The sequence below is a fragment of the Polyodon spathula genome, chromosome 1 (genome assembly GCF_017654505.1).
Source record: "Polyodon spathula isolate WHYD16114869_AA chromosome 1, ASM1765450v1, whole genome shotgun sequence".
Lineage (NCBI taxonomy): Eukaryota > Metazoa > Chordata > Actinopteri > Acipenseriformes > Polyodontidae > Polyodon > Polyodon spathula.
Window position 1 is genome coordinate 96,791,529 of NC_054534.1, and position 25,890 is coordinate 96,817,418.

Below are 25,890 nucleotides of genomic sequence, written 5' to 3' on the forward strand. Positions count from 1 at the left end.
TTATCCCAGTAAAAAATAAAATCGTTACTGTTTAATGATTGATAAGTTTTGCTGTGATGTCTACGCTTTTTGTCCTGGAATTATTTTGAATTGCAGCCATATCATCTCTTCCCTCTGAAACACTCAGGTTAATTATTGGTATTGTGTTATTTGTTATTTCAAACAGTGATAAAAATAACACTATGTAACACAATTTTTGTTCCTGGGTAATAAGCGTTATTTCCTAATTGCTTATGCCTCAAAAGTATAGAAAATGGATATTATTCCCCACAAACTTTGCTTTTGTGACCAGGACAGTGATATTTCGAAATATCACTATTTCCAATGGGAAAACGGGCACATGTGTGTCTTTTCGTTCACATAAAGTCAGAAAAAAACAACATATGAATCCAAATTAACATGTATTTATACTAAAGTAATACAAAAATGACTACAAAAGATTTAGAAGTGAGTAGTTTTTCAAGATTTACGATTATACTGTATTTACTATGAATCTTGGTTATAAATCTCCCTCCTGATCTGTAAGGGCGCTTTTTAAAGGGAACTGAGTGCCCTGGACTAAGCCCTGACAATTAATTCCCAGGGTAAGGTAGGAGCTGGCTATCTAGAAAGGGGGCGGAGCTACAGTACATTAAGTCATCGACCCGGAAGGGAAGTGAAGTGGCAACCTCGGAGCGTGACTGATGGTACATAATGTGATCTGTTCCTTTGTTATGGTTAAGTTAAGTGGAAGGGGTACTATGAATTACTGTGAGTGTTTTGTTTGTTTTGTCGTGTCTAAAAGTCTACTTGTTTGTTATAGATGACTAACACGATCTGGAGCTGCCGCTTAAGGCTAGCACTAAACACGGATAACACTGCACCATACACAGATAAATTGAATTACACCACACCACGCACTGTAGCACTCACTCTGGATTTGTGAACGTGTGTGTCTTTGTGTGTGTTCTACTGTTTATTATTTATGAACTGTGTCTTATTGTTTTGGGACTGCAACCCTTTGTTTTGAAACAGTGCAAAACACATTGCTGTGTATTGCCTGGGATTATTCTTTGCGGTCACCAAACCAGGATTATAAAATAAAACCCGTTTAGATCATGAATTTTCTTTTTTATCTTCTGTTTCATAATCACATCACCACTACACCTGCGCACCGCAAACCACTTTGCTACACTCCTTCAAAACTATATATACCGCCTTCAAAATATATACATTGTCAAAATATATGTAGCTTTTATTTTGCATGACTGGCATTCGTGTATGTGTCTGCATTTGCGTGGCCATGTTTCATTACTATATTTATTATGCTAAACCATGCTTTGCTATATTTTATAGTTCTTGCTTATGTTTTGGTTTGCTGAAACTTGCATGAAGCATTTCATACCATTCTAACATTGCTTGGATTATGCATCAATCTTTTCATACTGCTATTCGTAATTCAGGTACTGTGGTGCAATATTTCACTGCTAATAAGACTATATGGCTTATTACTGATGCCGTATTCTTATTATGCATGTAGTGTATGGAAAAGGGCGAATGATTCATATGTTTAGATGATTTTCAATGCGCCTACCTTTTAATTTTAGTCGCTAAATATTTTAAAATTACATGAGTTGTCTTAGAATATATAGAGCGAAAGTCCACAGTAACAACATTGATGAATACATTAATAGCTTACACGGACTAACATCAAAGAAACACTCATGCATGTACATATCTCAAAGTAGTGCAACATTCAGCAAGGGGCAGAATTCGGCATGATAGTGCTGATCAAACTAAATCTGGATGCCGCGCGGGGTACCGTCGGTGGATTAACCAATCACACCCAAGTGGTGACAACATGTGCTTGGCAGGAAAAATCTTGAATGAAACTGTTGTCTACAGATGTGTCCAAGCACCCTGAAGTGTTTGTTCCCTCCCATATGTCATACAAGGACAGGCAGGTCAGTATTAATCACCCCTGATAAGCATCCTTCCTGTAACCAATTTGATACCAATTTATCATTTTTTGCCTTTTTAATTATTTCTGTAGTTCACTACTATTTTTACTAAATAACTGGCTATAAATATATATTGTTAACATATTGAATTACATATCACTTTGTAGTTTTCCAAAAATGTGACATTTCGAAATCTAACATGAAATACTATACTACTATTGTAGTTTCCGGTAGATTAGGTCACTAAATGGCCACCAGCATACAAAGTGATTTGCCTCACCCTGTGTAGATGTTATATTACCAGACTAGCATAAGCTAGAATAATTTTAGAAGAATTCATACTATTTCTGGCAGAATGCAATTACTGTAATACATGAAGTTGCAGTCACTAAGTGACTGCAGTCCTGGTTACATTTACCACAATGATTGCTTAAATTTGATATGGGATACATGGGATACATACGAACATGGGGTATTTTTAAATTGACATCTTGCAAAAGTGATTTTTTGGTATCAGTCCTGTCAATTTGTCAAAGTGACCGTAAAAAAAAAAAAAAACTAGCACAGACACTGCTAACCCCGAACCACTGCAGCACGCTGCTTTTATTACAATTAGCTATTTGTAGAAGTGTTACATAACTATAACAGCTTGATCATGCTTGAGCCCAAAATTATTTTAGATACATCTATTAGTGTAGCATCGGTCTAGAGATAAACTGATTGCTAAGACTCTTGCCCAGTTTACTACCTTATTACTTTAAAAGATTTTTTATCAATCATTCAAAGTAATATTTCTAGGAGCAAATTGTTTTTTGGAGCATCAGAACACTTTTCCCCCCAGAAATATAGTGCAAATTATACAGTGGACCATCCAAAAGTGCTTATGTAAATAATTTTTGAGTTGACTATTTTTTAAATTTAAAAAAATAAAAAAAGATAATTGATTAGTGTGATTTAAGAAGTGTTTTAAGGTCATATTTAAAAGCAAAGCCATCAAAAGGTATGGGAAATATTTTATTTAATTGTGAGCGGAAGGGGGGGCAACACTAATTAAAACTTATATATTATTTAAACAGCATTTTTACCCCCAATCTGTAGCTTTGTTTTAGAGGAAAATATAAAAACCTGACAACCTTGCCAGGCATTACTTTTCCTGCATGCTAATCTTCCTCGCTTACAATAATCCTAAACCAATTGAAGTCACTGCTTCATGGAATGGAAGTACATTTGAAAATTGACTTTCCAAATTATATAGTTGAACTTCTGGGTCAACTCCTCTTTTTCTACAAAGAATGACCACTAAGTCTGCACACTAATAGCCTACTATCATAGCACAAATAATAGGGTACTTGTTACATATGGTTATTGATTCATACCTTTGTGACCTCTGTAGTGCTCCATGCTGCACACATTTTCTTTGCTACAGCGTCTTCTATCTATTTACAATACACAGCTAAATCTCTATTTAAACTAATTTCCAGTTCTGTGGTGCCAAAGAAAGACTCTCTTACCATGTGATTTATAAGCCACTTGTTCACATTTGCAGCGTATAGTGGTTACATTACTTGTCTCACATTCATCTTGGGTACCTAAAAAAAACCTACTGTACGCATTTTTGAATCAGTAGTTTTCACTCTGTATCAGGGCCATATCATCGATTTCCTTTGTAGTTGTAATTACGGGTTCCACTATATTTTCATTTTTACATTGACAATAACACCCTTTTACACCATCATAATATTGTATGCAAATATTCTCCACTACTGTATAGCCTAATCTGCAGGATCCACAACAACACTAAGAATTGTGGATTTTCTGTGTAGCGTTTTCCCATTTCAGGTTTGAATCTATCCTCCCTTTCTTAGTGTCCTTATGTGCCATGTCCAAGGACATGGACTGAAATCTGCTAAGACAATTTTTTTTTCATAACTTTGCTGGCATCATTTCAGCAGTTCTAACCTCTAGAGTGGGACTGAAGACTCTTAGACTTGTGGAAAAATAAATTACACATTTATCTTTATCGTTGTAGGTCCACTGATTATGGAACAACCTACACCAAGCTGAATCTGCTGCCTGGCACAACTATAGTCGTCACCAACTTCTACATCTGTCCCACAAACAAGAAGAAGGTAGGGTTGACCAAGGAACCTGATACAATTGTTTTAGCAAATTGAACCCTTCACTGCTACCATTATGTCATGAGTTTAGTAAACCAGCTTTTTAGCAAGCATATACTAGTATATTTTTTAATTACTTAAAAACTAATGTGTATTTACTATCTATTAGATATTCTGTACAAGATGCATTCAATATCCAAGGTGAGATTGAAGGTTCCATCTTAACAAGAGATGTACAATGAATTATTTAACACATTGGTTTCATTATAGTGGCTTTTAAGCAAAGAGCACATGAATAAACTCTGAATAAATTGAAAGAAAAACATCTTTACTTATGACAAAATAAGTGGAACTTCATTAAGAAGAACACATTATTTTTTTCAGTACCACTGATGGTATATTGTTAGTAAATGTTGTTATGACTTGTAAAAACTTGGAGTTTTGATAAAGTGGCCAAAGATTAATCTGGAAGAGAGGAACCAAATAAGAATTCCTGGTAACGCTTTATATTGCGTGGCATAAATTCATATTAAATAGATGTGCAATTGCATATTAAATTAATGTTAAATTATTATTTAATAATTATGCAAGAGATGGTTTCTTGCTAAATGTTAACCAAATGTCGAATGAAAATGTAACTGAATATCACGTCCATTTATATTATGTTTTGTTACCCTTGAAAATGTGTAATAATTTCCCATTGTTTACATGTTTTTAATTGAAAATACAGTTAATCTGACTTAAATGTTAATGGAAAATAACAAGGAATAATTGAACGTACATTTAATATCAGTTGCATATCTATTAAATATTAGTTTAACATTAATTTAATATGCGATTGCATATCTATTTAATATTAATGAATGCCACGCAATATAAGTATATCAATATTTTAGCTACTGGATATGTGTCTAAACAATTTCTGAATAAATACAAGAAATAGCTATTAAAAATATAAATACGAATTCAAAGGTAATGAGCATGTATATGCTAATGCTGATTCAGTAACACAGAAAAGCATTGCTGCCTGCTTGGATGGAACATGTGTAATATTTCTGCTTCTGTATATTTCTTGTGTTCCTAACAGCTGCATACATACTTGTGGTAAAATACATTAATTTCTCTTGTCCTCGTCTGTAAATATATGTAGTCACTGCAATGCATTTCTTTGCAAGGCCTGCTTTTAAGTATTTGGTGTGTGGAGTATAATCTTCCTCCATAAACTAAACTGCTAATGGAAAGGAGCCTTCCATGCCATAATAATTTATTTTAGTGAAAGAAGGATGAATAATGGCACTGGGTTATCAGTGTGTGTGTGTTGGGGTAGATCTATTTTTCCAGTCCTGAAATGGGCTGCTGCTCTATGGCAAATGGGAAATTGAAAGGACATGCAGGGATTCTACAGTACATTTTTGTGTAGCACCAGTCAAGAGGGGTTCCAACAGTGAAACAGTTACTTTGAAGCCCCCAGATGAGGACTGATGTGTTGACTCAGCAAAGTAAAGTGCAGATGTGCTGCCCCAGAATCAGAAGGCCAAGAAATACAACAAGCGCTGTGCCTTTCATACCAGGATAGGAACTCAGTTAGGGACATTTCTGAGTCTTAGAGGAATTGGCATCACTAATAAAAATGAATAGAGCTTGTATACTGTATTATTCCAATTTGTAGTAATTTCCTAATAGCCATTTTTAGAGAGACACAAGTTCAACACGAGACTGTACATTTTTGGATTATGTTACAAGTGTCATGTGGTAATACCCAACTAAGTATGTCACCTCAGTGTTCTCTTCTTTGAAGGATACAGGCAGTGTTCATTTTCTAAACGCAACTGTTACCACAAAAGTCTCTGGTTTAATTTTTTATTTATTTTTAAATTATTTTATATTTTATAAGGTTACCTATTTTGACCAATCATCTCAGTTGGAAATACTCTCTCACTCATTAAGCCTACTGGACAACGATGATCTCTTCATTCCTAATAATTTATATTGTGAATACTGTATATTTAATACAATGTGAAAGTTCCACAAACTAGCCACATGTTTGCCACATGTGTTTCTGCTTAATTTGTATAGAGGTTAGTCACAGAATTAACTTCACAGAATATTGACTCCCATAGCCAAGTCCTTTGCAATTTCATTTGAATCAACAATGTAGACATATAGTTAAATTAAGTTAAGAGATTGAAATTGAAATGGATATATCAAATGTGTATGAAATTATATTTACAGTATATGAGCATCAATTTAACCTTTTTTCTTTTTTTGGATTAAGTGTAGAGTATGTTGTCTGTAGTATAAACTGAGTCGTTTTTCTTGTGTGCACAGTAGACCAGTTCAGCTAATTAAATGCCACAGTGATGTGTGCAAAAAGAAAATCAGTGCACTATAAATCTTGCCAAGATATTGTAAATTCCCCAATATATTACAGAGACAACATTTTCTGAAACATTTAGACTCATATGTCACTTCAAGTGTAATTTAAGAATCATTTAGACCTATTAAGTGATTTTTCCTCAGAGAATAGCAGGTCCAGCTCATATCGCAGCATTGGCAGATCAATTTGCTTTAGCTTTTGATATAAAATAAAATAAAATATCTGACAGCCCTCTGGTTTTAGTCGCTGTTTATTTGTGTCTAGACTGTTTTTCTCTGCCTTAATAATATTAAGTTATCATTTTTATTATGTTATCATAATAGCAAGTTAATAAAAATAGAATCTGCTGCTGTAAATCAAAGGTCATTGATCTGAGGCCAAAACAATGGCTCCACATTCAAAAGCAACAATCAATACGCAGTACTTCTACAGTTCTATGGCAATTGTTGGCTTATAAAAAAACTAACTTGTTTTTGTTTAAATGTAATTTTACTGTACAATTATAGCTGGGATATAAAAACATATTTTTATATCATCACATTTGTCATGTTTTTGTACATCTCAGCAAGAGTTGCATGAAGCTGCAAAGTCTTCAATTAAACCTCTTTACAAAATCTGTGTTTGTTTATATAAGCAGTATCAAATCGCTTAGAACACACATTGTAAATGGCCGATCTGTTTTTAGGTAGGCCTACATTTTTGAGTACCTTGTAGCATAAGAGTACATGTTTCATTAAAATGTTTAAAATATTTTCAAGCAGCAAGCTTCTGTATGCTAACTGTCTTATTTGTCTTTCACAAAAAATGGTGCAAATTGCATTTTGGTGTTGCTAAACCGGGCTCTTTTTTTGTAAACACTGTATGAAGGACACATCAGGACACACAAATTGACCACTTTCTAGATGCATACAGTATATACTTAAAAAATTTGCACAACAGTCCTGTAGAGCATGAGCTTACATATGAAGTCATGTCGAAAGAATGGCAAGGCTGTTCATTTTAGACATTTTTCCATCCAAAGAGAGTTGAGAAAAACATACGATAAGATAAAAATTACTATTTTGAAAGAAGCACAGTAGTTGTTTTTTTAAGGATCTTCTACCGACTGCTTACCCCTTACAGCCCTGTGAAAGCTTCTTAGAATCATTAATTAATAGGTTTGGTTGCATTTTCTTCACAAGGTTAGACACAGAGGATGTTTGTAAGAGAACATTAAAATATGAAACATTAGCTTAGACAGTATACCATCACAATATTCTTTAGATTGCTCCATTATATCAAGTTCATAATGTACAGTGAACTTGTATCTTTATTCTGCCATGTTGTGTTATCCAAAGTTAACAGTGAGAGTCTTTTTGAGTCGTGGTTATGTTTCATGTCTTGTAGCCTTGGGGGAATGGCCACCATCTGTTTATTTAAATTTTTTTTACCTTTAACATTTTATTCACAAACGAGTGGTTTCTATGACAGGAACAATCTGATGGGCTGAGTTTTAGTTCCACTAACACCAAAGCAATCTATTTGCATACTTTTAATTACAGTATAATTTGGTGTACATTATGTACATTATTGGCCATTTTTGGGGGTCTTGGAAATGAGGGTGTTACTTATATATTAGTGAAACTTAAATGTAGATGAATACAATACAATATAATACAGTGTACAATTGTGGTTTGTTAAATGCTGCAACACAAAACACATGTTTGCCACTGTTTGTAATTGTATGTATATGGTACTTCTAGTTATAATTTTACAATTAATAGTATATTAATAGTGAATAGTATATTTCATTAGTTAAGTACTGTGCTTTGAAAAGTATGCATCTAAAATGAAAATATATGTTTAGATGCACTTTGCATAGCAAGTTCTGTTTCAGTCATCATGTCCGAGTGGTTGTTTTAAACCTAGAAGTTTAAAGCTTTATACTGACCTCAACAGAGCTGTCAGAAATATGTCTATTCTCAGAGAACACCCGGTACACCAGGGTGTACCCCTGCAACACTCTGCCCAGTAGATGTAAGAAATTGAATATTTGTTCTAAAGTACTGTATGTTTGTACAGAGTGCTGCAGTGGTGTATCACAGTCACTTAGGATTAAACATGTTTCAGAGACGTTATAACAGAAAAATAAGCAAGAGGAAGAATACATTAAAATCCGTGGTGCAAACATAATAATTTCTTTAAATATTACCTTATTACTGTAATTTTGTTGGTCTCAGATTTACATGTGTGAAAAACACACATTATGGTAAAGCAGAATTAGATTTTGAAATGGTAATTTATTTGAAGCTGTTGGAGAAAAATTTTATTGAACTCTCCTTGCAGATACTTCAGTATTATACCGCCGGTCAACTTGCTAAAATACCATGAAGGAATTAAGTCACTGAAAATATATCTACTGTATAAAAAGCAGAGATTGTTACTCAAACACGAGCCACTGCACTGCTACTGGGAGTTTGAGTTCTTTTAAAGAAAATACGTGGGAAGCGTTTAGAATGTTTTGTTACTTTTTTTCTGGAGAAAAATACATTTAAAAAATGTGCTTAGGTAAAGTCATTATCTAAAAAAACAATACGTCGATCATAGTTGTTTTTCCTGCAAGGACTCAAACTCTCCGAAGCAACTTGCGTGTATTGAGTGCATTCCTTCAAAGGGAAGTAGGCCTACAGCATGGAAATGAGTGCAAGATACATTCACCAATTTTATTGTTTATAAATGCTATAAAAATACATTTAAAAATTAAATACAGGGGCTCCCGAGTGGTGCATCCAGTAAAGGCACTCCACGTGGAGTGCAGGATGCGCCCTATAGCCTGGACGTCACCAGTTTGAGTCCAGGCTATTCCTTTGCTGACCGAGGATGGGAGCTCCCAGGGGGAGGCGCAAAATTGATTGATTGCCGCTGTGGCAAAGTGGCTGGTAATTGTGAGCAGGTGTAGAGGTGATGCAGTGCAGGAGTAATCACCAGACAATTGTAATTCGGTTTGGAAAGTGGTTTTATTTATAATCCAGGTCTGGTGACCAAATAATAAATCCCAGCAATACAGAACAATGTGTATTGCACGGAGATGAAAAAAGGGTTACAGTCCCAAACAATAATCACAAACTTATCTGCCCCACAATAATACTGTACACGGTTCAGCTCACCACGCACCAGCGACCCCTGTAGTCTGGCTGGGCGCCCTGTAAGCTGCATGGAACTGTGTTATCCTCCAACGCTGTAGCTCGGGGTGGCTGCATGGTAAGTCTGTAGTGTGAGAAGAAGTGGTCGGGCGGCTGATGACATACACTTCGGTGGACAATGTGTGTTCGTCTTCGCCGCTCCCCAGTCAGCGCAGGGGTGGTAGCTGTGAGCCGATCTTAAAAATAATAATTGGATGTTCTAAATTAGGAGAACAATAAAAACAACTGTCAACTACTAAATTTAAAAAAAATAAATAAATCAAATGCAGGCTTAATGTAATGTGTGCATCTTTAATACCGGTATATGAAAATATGAGATCTGTGAAGTGCTGGTAAATCAAATTACTGTAGCCTATATAAGATTGACTGGAAAGTGTTACTGATCAGGCTGTAGGGTTTAAAACACAATGCATTACTTTCCCTAGTTTTGTTGTACATATTCTTGCAATATCTTTTTCAACATACTTGCAATTTTTAAAATATTTTATCATATCTCTGGTCAATTTTGACTTGATATTTTCTTTCATATGCTTCTTGTCTTCCCGTCAAAATGTCTTCTGAATTCATAACATCGGCTGCTAAAAATCCAGCCTGTTCAATCAGAACCATTTAATTGGTTACCGACTCCTCTTCCAAAGTTCAGTATTTTCATTGGTTCATCTGTCCTACCTGCTGGCTCCAGCACAGGTTCAGAGAGGAGGGAACTGGTTTATAAATATGCAATAAATAAATAGTGGAAAATAACCAGTAATAAATCATTAAATGAGAACTTTACACACTAAGCAAAATAACAACGTTTAGACGGACAGCAGATTTCACTGCCTAGGTTGAGTACACACATATTACATATGGTTGGAGATGTGCCCCCTGTACATCTTGCATCTAACCGGGTGGGGGTCTGTAAAGCGGATGTTGTCATTATACAGGGCTTGTCATACAGTTCTTATTTCAGCCTCAGAAAGTCTGCAAGTGCTTCTGATTCTTGAAAATTGAAGACCTGTCATTTAAAATCTGGGTCTTTGGCCAGCACTTTTCAGTCTGGCTAAGAAGGTTTTCAGCAGCATTGAATTTGCTTAAATACACTGTAGCCGTATGCTCATATGGAACCCTGGGCATAAAGGGGTTTGAAGGTGAGTAATAGTGTTTTAAAGTTAAAGTGAAACCTTACAGGGATCCAGTCAAGCTGAGACAATGAAAAGAGAGTGAGACAGTCAGGGTTTCTGACACTGTGATCTCAGGCAGCAGTCACCATCCTATAATTGCCACTTGAAGAATTTTCACTGCTATAACTAGCCTATAACTTGGCAGTGTCACCCCTCCAAGAGGAAAGAGTTTGAACTATATAATGAAAAGATGGATGTGTGAGGAATTTCAAAATTAAGCTAGGAGTTGGCTAGTTAAATAAGTGTCACGCTTTCCTGTCCACTCTGTACTTCTGTTACTTCTGATTCCCTCAGACCCAAAGCATTTGAAAAAAGGAATGTAAAAGTACTTAGATTTATGCGATTAAAAACACATACATTCCATGGTTACTTTTAACTTTTAACTACTTATACATAGATATACATCGATACACTGTACAAACATACGAACAAATTTTTAAAAAGCAGCATTAGCACTGTAAACAACACACAACTTACAGAATTGCTGATACAAGTTTTTTTTTAATCAATTCCCAAATCAGAAACTTAAAACCATGTATTATTTAATTCTACAAGTCATTACATGACACCAGCATGGAACATTCGCTATAAAGACACAAATACAATATCACAAAATCATCAATTAAAAAAAAAAAAAAAAAGGCAGCTTGTCATGTCATGCTAAGAAATTGACAGTTGTACGATTAAAAGAGATGACACTTTGCCTTATTTAGTTGAAAGAAGGAAACATGGCCAACAATAGTTTGTTCACAACGCTGCCTGCCAATTTGTGCACTCCTTGCCACGTTAATTTACGATCTTTCTTAAAAATCTCCAGTGCTAGTGTTATTCTTCCATCCTTAGCAGTTTAACGTCTCTCTTCTTGGGTTCTTACTGTAAAACGTATTTTTCTCAAGTTTCATTCAACTAAAGAAATTTTTAATTAAATCACACAAATTGTAATTGCTCCAAATCCAGTAGGTGCCTCACCAAGCTGTGGTTACCAAAGCAACACCTTCAGAAAGGGACCCCAGTGTGGTAAGTTGCCATGGTAGCAAGCAGCTTAGTGAGGTGCTCAAGGTTTGTGCCTCATGCGGCAGTGTAGCAGCACTACATTGTTCCAGCATTCTGGTGTTGCACTTTCGCTACTGTTAAAGCGAGTTAAATAATGTCACTAGCGCTTCAGTGGCCTTTAATGTGTTTAATATGCTTAACTGTGCTTAATTGTGTTTCTAAATTAAATAAAAATGATATGCAAAATGTTTTTTTAGCCTTTGGGAATTATTGGTGAGGCTATGCCTCACTTGCCTCTGCTGATGAACCACCTTTGATCCCAAAACACTGTAGGATACTACAGGATTTTTGGACAGTATTCTAGAGTTTTTTTTTTAATGAGACTATGCTTTCTCTGTACCTCACTCAACTGTTATAAGAGTATGTGACTCTGGGAGAGTCATGTTGTCGGTTATGTGTCTTTATGGTAGAAAACAATCAGACTGTAAAAAAAAATTATCAAAGAACAAGTTCTACCTGCTTTTTTACATTATATGTCTCAACAAGTCAGAGAAGCGCTGTACTTATTTGTTGGGTTTGTCCTAAAGGTGGAAAAACAGACCTTGAGTTTATAAAAGTTTATTTTGACATTGGTCTCAAAACTAATACAAAAAGAAATTTCAGACAAGGTGTAATAACACATCTGCCACCTAAGAAGGTATACTTTGTCTGCCTAGCAATGCCCTTGAAACTTTATATGACCAGGTTCAAGGATTTTAAAATACCAAGGTAGTCCATGAAAGGAGTCCCATTGTAACAGGACAACGAGCCCAACTGAATTCCCTGACCTTTTAACAACTGTTACTGAATGACTTACACATGCCAGTTGTGTATTCATTTAATCAGGAAGCACCCAGACAACAAAATGTTTACTGTGGCTGCATAGTGTTGACTTTTTAATTTTCTGTCATTTATTTTTCTTTTCTTCAAACACACGAAACATCACATAGTCTTAAGGGCTGTACCTGTTCTTCCCAGATTTTTCACAAATTGAAGCTGAGGATTAATAACTCCCAGAATAATATTGCTGAGATTTCTCTTACTGGAGGCTGAGCGCTGCCAAGCAGTGCTACTTCCCTTGTTTAGAAAGTGTCCCTATAAGATAATTAACATTGCTGTAATCCAAGAACAAGAAGAAATCGTTTCTAACTCTGAGCTCGATTGTGCTGACAGCTCAGGCCAGGACTATAATTAATTGGACTGAGCAGAGCAAGCAGTCTTCTTGTAAGCACAATTTCCCACAAATCTTTTCTCGCCACGGGTCACTAGTCTTGTGATTTACAAGGATCATTGTCTCACCTTGCGTTCTTTAGGACCCTTCTCTCCCCAAACATTCCTGTAGTACAAGCAGGCAGACATACACTAAAGGGCTGTAGGAAAATGATGAATTATGCCAGTTACCTAATTTCTGTTTCACATGGGAATCATCCTTTTTATAACGAGCATCCAAATGCCTTGCACAGTGTGTGAGCACATAAATAACAAGTAATTTGCCAAAATGTCACCAAGCTCTTGCTCATTTGTAGATTTAATGTGTAATAAACTGTGCTATATAAATGAAAAGGTTTACTGTATAACAATACATTTGTACAGTAAGAATATGCCAGGAGGTAAGCCTAGTTATGCAATGTGGCACGATAGCCTTCTAGCCCAGATGTTATTGGCCAGGACAGAGCCTCAGACACAGAAAGCTACACGGTTAAACGCACTAACACACTCTTTTAATCAAACAAATAACAAAAACAAACACTTTACAAACACTCACAAAACCACACTCATCTAAGTAAAAGGCTCATTGACCAAAACAAAAGATTTGACGAAAATTTAAACAAAACAGACAACATAAAACACAAAACACAGCCCTCCAACTCTATCGCCAACATCAACCGTAAACTTTCTAATCATCACCCGTGAATACCTATTGTATACACCTGTGACTGGAGCCTAATTAATCATTTAATCAACAGGTACATTTACACTTGCTTTCTGGAATCCTTTCGATAGGATTCCAGAACAATCTGTTTCAGAACGGTGAGTTTCCACTTGTATTAAACAGCAGGGGGTATTTCTCTCAGGACAAACTAAAGATGTGCTGATGCTTTGTCGAGGGCCATTCAAATACGGTCTTGTTTTTTCATCAAAAAAATTGATTTAATTTTGGTTATTAATAATAATAATAATAATAATAAATAATAATAATAAAAAGGAATAAAAAGCTTTTTGTATATTTATTTTAATAGTTACTCATTTGCCACAGGCTGATTATGACCCTTTCATTACACAAATAGCATGTATGTTTTAAGTTACACCAAAATGAAAAAATGAAAAAACGAGACCATATTAAAATGTTTCCAATTGCAGGAAAAGTTCTAAAAATTTAACTGATAAATGTAAAAACAAATGCGTTTTAAAAAAATGTAAAAACAAAGCCCAGATATACCAAACATATCATTAACTGTTACAAAAATGTATATAACTAAGTTGCAGTAACTTTATTTAGATGGTTCGACTTGAAAGTTGAAAATGTTTTCTTTATTGTGTTTATGAATTATTGGAAGGCAGCACTGTGATGAAATTGCTGGTTGGCATGCCTGTTTTGATATTTTCTCCAATCTTGCCAGAATATTTCCTCAGCGCACTTACATTAGCAAAGTATATTAGAATCTGTCCTCTTGTCCTCTCAGTCCAGAATATGAACTTAACTTCTGAGAGGATAAGAGGACGGATTCCGGAACACGTTCGGTAGCATTTACATAACTAAAATATTCCAGAATATGTCCTCTTCTCCGCTCTTTCCGGTATATTTGTGCTAGTGTAAACACACCGATAGCGTGATGCTTGATGTGATAGAAAAAGTGTGCAGTTTTGTCTCATTAGTGTGACACAGGACTTTTATCTTTTCTTCTATTTCCTCTCCTTGGCACTCTTTTCTCTTGCTTCTGCATTTGACACTTTTGAGTCTGTGGTATTTCCTGGGGTCTCAGCAACAAAAACAACTACAAAAAATCTCCCCTTCTATGACCTTGTCCCCACTCCCCCTTTTGCCTGCTAATGTAACTGAGCACTTTAAATGAGACAAGAATTGGTGTCTTATTAGAGAAAAGGGCTCTTGGAAGTGTCAAGGACTAGGGATGAATCGGTCCACTGTTGTGAACAAGGCAGGCCCAAGCTGGTTTATCCTGTAGCGTGGCGTGCTGGTGTATGTTGATATTTGCTATTTGCTGGTGTGCAGAATCCAAAATAAAGCCCTGTCTTTGACACCAAATTGCTTTCTCTATCCCCAATATTTTTCTGAGCATCAAGTTTTAACTTGGAACAAAATGAATGCACCTACGTCCTAGTGGCAGATGTTACTGTTACTTTTGTAAGTTCACCAGAAAGGTTTGTTGATTTAAAAGCTTCTTGGTTGTTAAGAAACCCTGCACCATGTTAAATAAAGGAGGCTTGCCAAATCGAGATGTAAGTGGACTGTGAAGTGTAATAATGCACTGTGTCTTATTTTTGTTCCTTTTTTCTGTGCTCTTTTTTCAGTCTCAGATTATTTTGATCCCTGTGTGTCTGTTGTGTACAATACAATTTAGCCAAGTCGCTCCTGAGTCGTGTATACAGTAAGTATACACTATGGACTATTCAGAAGAAGGGGAAAAATAATAACTGCTGATACTAACAACTAAGCTGTCTCCTGACAGTTTTGTGATATTCATGTTTTCCTTTAAATAAAATTGGAGCAAAAATTCAGCCCAGCATCATACTGCAACTGGAGTATTTTTCACTGGTAAAGCTCTGCATACAGAGTATATATCAACAAATGCAGCTTAATGAGTTAAATATTACAGTTTGTAGCTGGTGTTTATTTTCTATTGGTTAAGAAACACCAATCAATCTAGGTTTACAATCTAGGTCTACAATAAGGCCTACTTTCTTAAAGTCATTTGTTGTTGTCTTTAAGCCAAACCAATCATTATTTAGGAATACTACCTAAAAGAAAATTCAGTGAACAGCACTGTGATCCATTCTGAATCCTAAAACTGGTGCCTGGCAAACCAATTAAATGACCTCAGGCTCTCATCAGAGATGGTGTTTGCAAACAAACAAATGGATTCGTATTTTTGTTTATTGTTGGACAAACACTTACTAAAGTGGAGCATGTTTGGCATAGCAAAACCAAGATTACTGAGTGTTATTAATGCATCACAGTCTACACAAAAACTTTAATAACAGGTCTGGTCTAACTCAATATTAGAATGACTAAAACTGAAGCAGCAGTCTGTGTTTAAATAATGTGAGCTAATTCAGTTAAACAGAGCAACCAATATTCTGAGATTAGGAATAACTCTTATTTTCAAACAATATATTTAGCTGTGCCACATGCTTCTAGAGAAGTTCAAAATCATTATATACTGTACTGCAAGATAACCTATTCTACTAAGTAGACAATTGTAATATTCTGCAAATTTAAAATGTAAAATAACATTGGCACACAATTCATAACTTTAATTTCTTGAATTCTTACTCTTCCTGATAGCAAAAATCAATATTTTTTCTTTTCTGTTTTTTTTCTGTTTAATGTTCCTCAAAAATCTGCCTTGGATACACAAACCAAATAAAACCACAGCTAATGAGCAACATTCCTTTTGAACTGCTTAATGATGATTCATATCAAAGCTAAATATAAATGTTTTAAAAACATAGTATTCTATAAATATTCTTTTAAAATAGCTATTGTGTAACTACAAAATATGGTACACCAATTGAACACAAAGTGTTTTTTTTTTTTTTTTATAATCTACTTGGATATTATCTGTGATACAATAACAGTGCCCATGCATGCAGTATGTACTGTATATCACCTAAAAATAACAATAATAAAAGAAAAAAAAACTAACATCTGATGAGCTGGTGACTAACACTTGTGCATTTTAGTGACACCTAGAAGGTAAAATCCCATACAAGGATTAAAGAAAGTAGGTCCATTTAGGATTATAGACAACAAACAGTTGACTTAAAAATGTTACAGTAAAGAGACTTTAAGCGGACCTGTTTTTGCACCAGCTTAGCCAGCTCAGCCAGCATAACCAGTTGAAATCCAGCAAACCACCAGCTCTGACCAGCATACACTATCGCTGACCACAAGCTCTTTGTGTGTGGTTGTATCATGTTGTCTTTGAACAGGGAAATTACTTTTCTTTTTTTTTTATTATTGTATTCTCTGCACAACTCCTAACATAAGCTGGTCTGCATCAACAAAAAAAAAAAAAGAAACAGTGATATCGATGGCTTCAAAGTACAATTGGTAGCTGTACGAAGGATATTTTCTGAATTCATAGTATCTGCTTAGTTTTCCTATACTGCAGTCACTGCAGCAATGTGCTGACTTACTTGCAGCATGCTGAAGATTACCTTTTGTTCTTTAATTGTCTGAATTGAATGCACACATTCAAAGAACAATTGAAGAATCATTATTGTGTTGAGATGGCACTGCTTTCCCCCTGTCTGTTAGATTTGCAAGAAGATAACAGTGGCACCCAGATCAATCCAATTCTGTCAGATCCTGTGATTGCACCATTTACTTTTCTCAGCTCGCTTGATAATAATTGTCAAATCTATAAAATTTGTATTGTTCATGTTCTATCTTTCAATTGGTATTTGACAGAGAGAATCAAAGACTACTGGGCTGGCCGAGGGCCGCCTCAAATTTAGGTCTGCAACCCCATTCACATTTGTGGTTGAAAAGCAGGCCTAAAATGTGTCGAATTGATTGTTTTTTTTTTTAATGGAACGATAGCCTACACTCAGAATGGAAGAGCTACCATGGTATACAGTAATCCTTGATTTGTAGCAGATATTTCTTATATATATATATATATATATATATATATATATATATATATATATATATATATATATATATAGTGGCTCTCAAAAGTATTCACCCCCCTTGGACTGTTCCACATTTTATTGTGTTACAACATGGAATCAAACTTAGGTTTTTTGCCACTGATCAACACAAAAAAAGTCCATAATGTCCAAGTGAAAAATAAAATCTACAAATTGTTCTAAATTAATTACAAATACAAAACAGAAAATAATTGATTGCATAAGTATTCACCCAATTAGTCAATGTTTGGTAGAGGCACCTTTGGCAGCAATTACAGCCATTTGTCTATTTGGATAAGTCTCTACTAGCTTTGCACATCTGGACACTACAATTTTTGCCCATTCTTCTTTGCAAAATTGCTCAAGCTCCGTCAAGTTGAATGGGGACCTTTCGTGAACAGCAATTTTCAGCTCTTTCCACATATTCTCAATTGGATTGAGGTCTGGGCTTTGACTGGGCCACTCCAGGACATTGACCTTTTTGTTTTTAAGCCACTCCAGTGTGACTTCGGCTGTATGTTTGGGATCATTGTCCTGCTGAAAAATGAATCTTCTCCCAAGTCCCAGGTCTTTTGCAGACTTCAGCAGGTTTTTCTCCGGGATTTCTCTGTACTTTGCTGCATCCATTTGCCCTCTATCTTCACAAGCTTTCCAGGCCCTGACACAGAGAAGCATCCCCATAGCATGATGCTGCCACCACCATGCTTCATGGTAGGGGTGGTGTTCTTAGGATGGTGTGTGGTGTTAGGCTTGTGCCAAACATAGAGCTTAGCACTGAGTCCGAAAAGCTCTATTCTGGTCTCATCATACCATAGAATCTTCTTCCACTTGGTCTCACAGTCTCCCACATGCCTTCTGGCAAACTCTAGCCATGATTTAATATGAGTTTTTTCAACAATGGCTTTCTTTTTGCCACTCTTCCATAAAGGCCAGTTTTGTGAAGCACCCGGGCTATTGTTGCCGTATGCACAGTGTCTCCTAGCTCAGCCGTGGAAGACTGTAAGTCCTTTAGAGTTGCCATAGGCCTCCTGGTGACCTCTTTGACTAGTGCCCTACTTGCCCGGATACAAAGTTTTTGAGGACAGCCTGTTCTAGACAGATTCAAAGTTGTACCATATTCTCTCCATTTCTTAATAATGGACTTTACTGTGCTCTGGGGGATATTCAGTGCCTTGGAAATGTTTTTATATCCTACCCCTGATTGGTGCTTTTGAAGAACCTTATTCCGGATTTGCTTTGAACATTCCTTTGTCTTCATGACGTAGTTTTTGTTAGGAAATGTACTAACCAACTGTGAGACCTCCCAGAGTCAGGTGTATTTAACCTGAAATCATCTGAAACAACTTAATTGCACACAGGTGGACTCCATTCAACTAATGCTGTGACTTCTAAAGACAATTGGTTGCACCAGAGCTTATTTAGGCGAGTCATAGCAAAGGGGGTGAATACTTATGCAACCAATTATTTTCTGTTTTATATTTGTAATTAATTTAGAACAATTTGTAGATTTTATTTTTCACTTTAACATTATGGACTTTTTTTTGTGTTGATCAGTGGCAAAAACGCCTAATTAAATCCATTTTGATTCCATGTTGTAACACAATAAAATGTGGAAAATTCCAATGGGGGTGAATACTTTTGAGAGCCACTCTGTGTGTGTGTGTGTGTGTGTGTGTGTGTGTGTGTGTGTGTGTGTGTGTATATATATATATATATATATATATATATATATATATATATATATATATATATATATATATATATATATATATATTTTTTTTTTTTTAGCTCAAAGAGCCGGCTGCCTTATATAAATTATTGATTATTTTGTCATAAAGTTATGGTGTGTAATGAGATGATTGTCATCTTACTAGTGTTGACAGGTATACATATTTATTTTCGTAACGGATAGTTCATAGATTGCAAATGACTATCAGGTTGTTATAATGACTGACATTCACAAGACAAGCTCCTTAGGACTAACCACCTTATAAAAGTCCTACTGCTCCCTCCTAAAGAAAGACACAGCATTAAATAATGTTAAATACATTACACATGTTTCTTATCATTTCTACATATTTGTTTAACCTGCATGAATACTGTCTTGTTTACAAATACGATGGTTAAACTAATCTCTTGTTTACTCGTTATTTTTGTCATTATTATTCTCTAGTCCCTAACCATTACCACTTAACTGAGGGAAGCACCCTGATCTAAATACAGCAATACACTGTGTCACATAATATCAAATACACTTTGCTCACCAACATGCACGATACATAATAAACCAGGGCTCTATTGCCAGTAGAATAACATTAACAATAATAATCAAAAGAGCAGGCATTGAAATATTACAGTGAGGGTCTCACCCTCACAGGGTGCAGCAACGATCTTAATATATTTTTGGGTGAGAACTGTATTTTTTAATTTTTACGTGTGTTTAAAAGCAAGCAGCTAAAGAAATTATCAGCTGAAACCCGCGTCCTCGGAAATGTGTTTCTGCCAATCCATCATTTTTTGCACTGCATGTCCACAGTGAAGCCACCAGACCGATACACAGATAGCTCCACTGCAAACCCGTAGGCACCCTATCAGCCACAGGGGTCGCTGGTGTGCGGTGAACCATAGATTGCCCTGCCGACCTAAGCCCTCCCTACCAAGGCGGCGCTTGGCCAATTGTGCGCCGCCCCCTAGAATTCCTCGGTCATGTTGGCAATCACATAGCCTGGATTCGAAACGGTGATCCCCAGGCTATAGGGTGCATCCTGCACTCCACGAGGAGTGCCTTTACTGGATGCGCCACTCGGTATTCCCCATTTTTAATTTATTTAATATTTGTATAATTATCATTTAATATTGATCCACTGCCATCTTCTAACAGAGCATTGCGCTTTCTATTTACCTTTTGTGCACATGAGAATATGGGAGTGTCTACTGAGCTATGCAACCACATTGGTCATGTGATATGAAAAGGCTGGCCCTAGTCTGCCTTTTCTTTTTTGGAGCGTTCACATATGAGAAAAGGTGGCCCTGAGGGGGCCCTGGGCCATCTTACATTGCAAGTTTAAATGGGGTCAAAGATGTTCTTCTTCTGTTTCCCAAAGCAAATACAAAGGGAAAACAAGTGGGGTATTTGTTTGTAATAAAGCTAACTTAAAAATAATCCAATAAAAATATTTTTCCTATTCATATTTGTTCATTGCAGGAACATAGAAAAGGGTATGGTTTGCAGTGAGTTCTTGTGTAAAAAGCTACTGCGTGTTCTGAAGAAGGTGTCATTTCATTGAGAACTTACTTTAAACAATGCAGATACTATGTTTAACCAAAATTGTTTATTGAACCAGCATTCATGCACCTTGTATCTAATTAACAGAAACCTGAGTAACCCTGTTCAGTATCTTTGTGTCTCGTCACTACAGAAATAAATAAATAGGTGAATAGGGTGGGATGGAATTAGTTTTGTAAACCTAGTTTGTTTTTAATGAAAATCCTTTGTCAAGTAAGTTTTAAATTAAAATTGTCTGTATAAAATATATGGCTCTCTGTTGTGTGTGCTCAAGTTGTGTTAAGTTGCTGTATGGATATATTCCTTTCTCTTGGGAGCCAGGTGTTAGAGAACCCTTGCCACTTGCCTCTGGGAGTGACCTAGCATGCCTATATGAGTCCTGGTTTTCTCAGCCTTCTTCCTTGAGATGGATTTCCGCTTCATTTAATGCATCAATCACTATTCAAGAAATTGAAGTATTTTCCTTACTAAAAGGTGGCTGCACTTCATGGGTATCTTGTGCTGTGCTTGGAAAGTGTTTTCAGATGCCGAAAGACTATATACATGCATTTAATTGTATTTCCATTATTGAATGGGAGACTTCCAATGAACAATGTGTCCTGGATGATGCAGCAGCTGCTGACAGAGCTGAATCAATGTCCCTGGAATTGTGTGAGGCTCACTGTGCTGTTGGCAGTGCCATGTTTCAGGTGGGAATCTTGAACCGAGATCCTGTCTGTCTTGTGGACCTAAAGATCCAATGTCACCATTTTTTAAATAAATTAATAAACAGAGAGGTGCTAACCCAATTCCAATAAACACGGCTGAAGTAATGGGGTTTCAATTGGGAGCCAGCTGTTTGTAAACAGTAGTGTTATACTGGGATTCCCAGTCTGGTCTAGTCAAGGAGCCCTATCTAATATTAGACATTATCCATGTTTTAAAACCTGTTTATTTGTTTTAGCTTGTTTACGATCTTGTCCTGTCCTATACCCCAGAACAGTGCCTCATTAAGCCAAATAACCCAAGTGGTACGGTCTTAACACTGTGGAGTTAATTGATTAAAATAAACATATTTGCTTTCTTTAATATGAATACTGTCTCAATTTTTTACTTCCAGGCCTGTTACAGTATGTGGGTGTTTTTGCATGTTAATATTGTGGTATTGAATTTATATTTTTAACCTACTCGCCTTTTTGTTTTGTTTTTTTGCTTACTGACTTGGCAAAAACAAGCATTTCAAATCATTCACACTATTACTATATAAACCAAAAGCAAAAAAGGCACAATAAATCAATTTGGGTGAAAAATATTTTACAGTTCACAAAATTTAATTCTCCATCTCTCCAAGTCTCAGATGGAATTCAAATTGAATTATTGAGGTTGGACTCCAGCACAGTTCAAGATCTTGTACAAATTAATTAATTCATTTTGTTAAAACATGTTCCAAGATGAAACAAAACAAGAGCACCTGAGATATTAGCGGTTCCAATGCATATTAATCACACACATCCCTTGCCTTTTCAGTCAGGGGACACTGCCAGCAACAATCCCTTCCTTCCCATTTAGCTGGATAGTGCTAGCCAACATCATATGGGGGTTTTCCTTGATTATCATGATATTAAAACAGATTGCTGTACGACTTCATTAGAAAGTGAATTATCCAACATTTCTGAAATTGGAAGTAACATGTCTGCATGGGGTGGGCAGAGGACAACAGCAAGGAGACATCTTAATAGGGTGTAAATAGGGTGGGAATAATTGATAGACAACTGAAAAACAATATTAGTGAAGTCAAAAATATGTTTATTGCTGTAATACAAGAATATAACTATTTGAAGAAAGCAGAGACAACTGCTCTGGGTCACACTATCCCTGGGTACAAGCCTCACAAACATTCCTTTGCATCTTGTTATCTCTGAGATTCTCTCATCCCCCATTGCAACCAAGCAGAGAGCAGTATCCCCTTTCACAAATGCCCATAAATGGTCATATTTGCTTTCCCTTTAGTCAATCTGCAATTTATTGAGACAGACCCTGCATTCCAAAATACCCACCTAAATTCTGTGCTCAATATTTCTCCACTGAAAATACCATACAGTCCAAATATTCTAACAATCTGAATATTTCCTTACAGTCCACAAAAACACAAAAACTATTACAAAATTCCTTACACTACTTTTAATGGAAAGGCTTCAGTGTTGTTTTTTAACTAACTCTCCATAGTCATTGGTATGAGGATAACTTTTTTTTTAATATTGTTCTGTCAGAAAATCCCAAAATAAATTAAACAATAACACCATTCACTTATAAAAGTTTACCACAGTATTGCCCATGGTTAAACTATGCATTTACCACTATTTACCCTGGTTTGCTGAATTTTTTATATGCTTTACCATACCTATCTGAGCTTTACAAGGCTTACCTATGCTTTACAGTTCGTTCACTGTACTTTATTACTTTGCTATGCTTTTACTATGGAGAACTTTTGTCAGGAAAGTTTTGCATTGTTCTGTACAAGGGTAATGGTGCTTGAGGGCCTGAAGGTATGTTATGTCTCATCAGATAAAAATGAGTGTGAAGAAGAAGAAGAAGAAGAAGAAGAAGAAGAAGAAGAAGAAGAAGAAGAAGAAGAAGCATTTTCAAGGGCTGGATTGAATTATAAACTCAGATAAAACAAGCCACTTATTCCTGTGATTCATGGTTCTGACTTTTTTGTTTTAATTTTCAATAGAGGAACAGCACACACTGTGAATACCATCTGTGATTGTTATTTGATTTGAGCAGTTCTCAGGCTTCCCTGACACATCACAACTCCATTAGAGTTTTGTCCATCTATAAAAAACCTGTTCATTTTTAACAGTAAAAACAGAGACATAGAATTGTAGATACAAATTCAGATATGTCAACCATCTATATAAAATCAAGATTGACTGCCATTCTGAGGTCATTTTGTGTCTCAATAAATGTTGAAGGACAGTGCATATCCATATTGAGGAAAATTACTACAGGCAGTAGGCTGTACTCTGACATAATCAGCAGACTTCAGTTTCTGTGCAGACAGCCTTTAAACTATGGTTTGCTATTATGACCATATGGTCCAGGCTGGTATGGGAGTACTGAAACTTGCTAATGTAAACAGCAGTTGGCTGTCAGGAAGGCAGATTTTAGTAGAATAAATTATATAAAAACTCAAGCCAAGAGGATATAGAAGTATAGATTAGCTTGCCTCGAAGTAAAAAAAAAAAATCAATTTACAAAATTACTATACCACATTCATTGTAAGTATTTATTAAATGCTTGTTAAAAAAACTGTTTCAAATTAAGGAATTTGATTAATCCGAAACAGAGTCATCTTACAGCAGCCTACTTTAGTTTGAAGACTGAAATGTTTTAAGCCATTCACATTCATTGAAAGAAACATGCAAGAGCCTTAACCTTTGCTTGATGTGGTTCCTGACATGCAGCGATGCGGACAGAGCAGTGGTCTCCAAGGGGATGCTGAGATAGCATCCAAATGAATAAAAACAATTAAACTGAATAATTAATTACAAAAAATTAAAGGTGTAATCTTAGTCATTCATGTTACAGTATGTTCTGAAAAAGCACTGTGTCTTCTCTGTTTTTTGCCTCCTGCAATATGCTGCAATACAATCAAATAATAATAATATAAAACCATACAATACACACAGGGTCGGAGTGTACCCCTTCACAACCTCTTTCGTAATGTTTGCATGTTCAGAAGAATATGTCTTTATTTCTGCTGCTACATCAATCTTGTATGTTTGTTTATTTGGACAAAGACATTTCTGCTTTTTCAAAGATTAACAAACTGCATTGAATGGTGGAGTGCACTTAAGTTCAGGTTCCCTATAATTTACAGTTGAAATAATGGCACAGCGTGTACTACATTGCAGTCAAAGCGCAGAATTAATTTCCTTTAATTATGCTGCTGGAGCCGGTAAAATAAAAACACTTGTTCAAGCAGTCATTTGTTACAAATAAGGTACAGTTACCGTGGAAAAATCATTGTCCACTTTTGCTAGACCAGATCTGTTTTTGTATTGCATTATCACTACATTTCTGTGGTGCATTATTTTCTCTTATAAATTATTTACCATAGATAGTCCTAATTGAACCGTTCTTTTTATATGTGGTACTGCTTCTTATTATAAAAAGCTTGTCTCTAAGCAAATAAATCGCTTTTCCTTTTTTCAAACTGAGACATTGTAATGGTTAATATTGTAATGGTTTTCTGCAGCAGTTTATAAAAGGCAATCATACTGTAATCATCCCCCAGTCATGTTTCATTATACTGTATCAAAAAGTTACACTCTACAGCTATAGGCTGCTTATGTTAGGCAACAGTTCTGAATAAATTCCACGTTGCACTATCGAACTATAGAGTAGTGATAAGGGTTGGATTATATTATTTGTTATAATTTTACATTGAAATGGAGCAGAGGAAATGCAGGCTGCAAAAGAAAATAACCCTTTACATAAATATGGATCTTCAAGTATTATTGAATTGTATTTTATAACAATGTATGTCACATTGGCTCGAAACAGCGATCTGTAAATGTTGTTAATTTATAGCTTTTGAGTGTGCATGTCTAATATAGCATAGTGTCTTATGATGTGATGGTAATGCACGTTATGTAAAATTTAATGGAATTATTTTCTTAGCACTATATACTTTTAGTGCAACTGTGCTCTTTCTTGAAAAAAAAAAAACATCAAGCTCAACTTAGTAACCCAAAATGTGTTTATTTCACTATATTTTATGCACAGCAGTTTGCAATTTAGTGCAATGCAGTAGTGCATAAGTGATTCAGACTGCAATATACTGTATGGCTGTCATTAAGACACACATGCTCCTGTAACTCAACATCTAATTTGGCTTCTCAAAGCCATATCCCTTTCTCTGTAGTTTTCTC

The 25,890-nt window shown here is 35.7% G+C and overlaps 1 protein-coding gene across 2 annotated transcripts in view; it reads left to right on the forward strand.

The window, feature by feature from the left end:
• Positions 1 to 25,890, forward strand: part of LOC121324845 (VPS10 domain-containing receptor SorCS2-like) — a 281,604-nt gene that overhangs the window by 143,332 nt on the left and 112,382 nt on the right. For both annotated transcript variants that reach the window (XM_041267061.1, XM_041267067.1), the window contains exon 3: positions 3,970 to 4,069. In XM_041267061.1, coding sequence (XP_041122995.1) covers positions 3,970 to 4,069 — 100 coding nt within the window. The remainder of the gene's footprint in view (positions 1 to 3,969; positions 4,070 to 25,890) is intronic.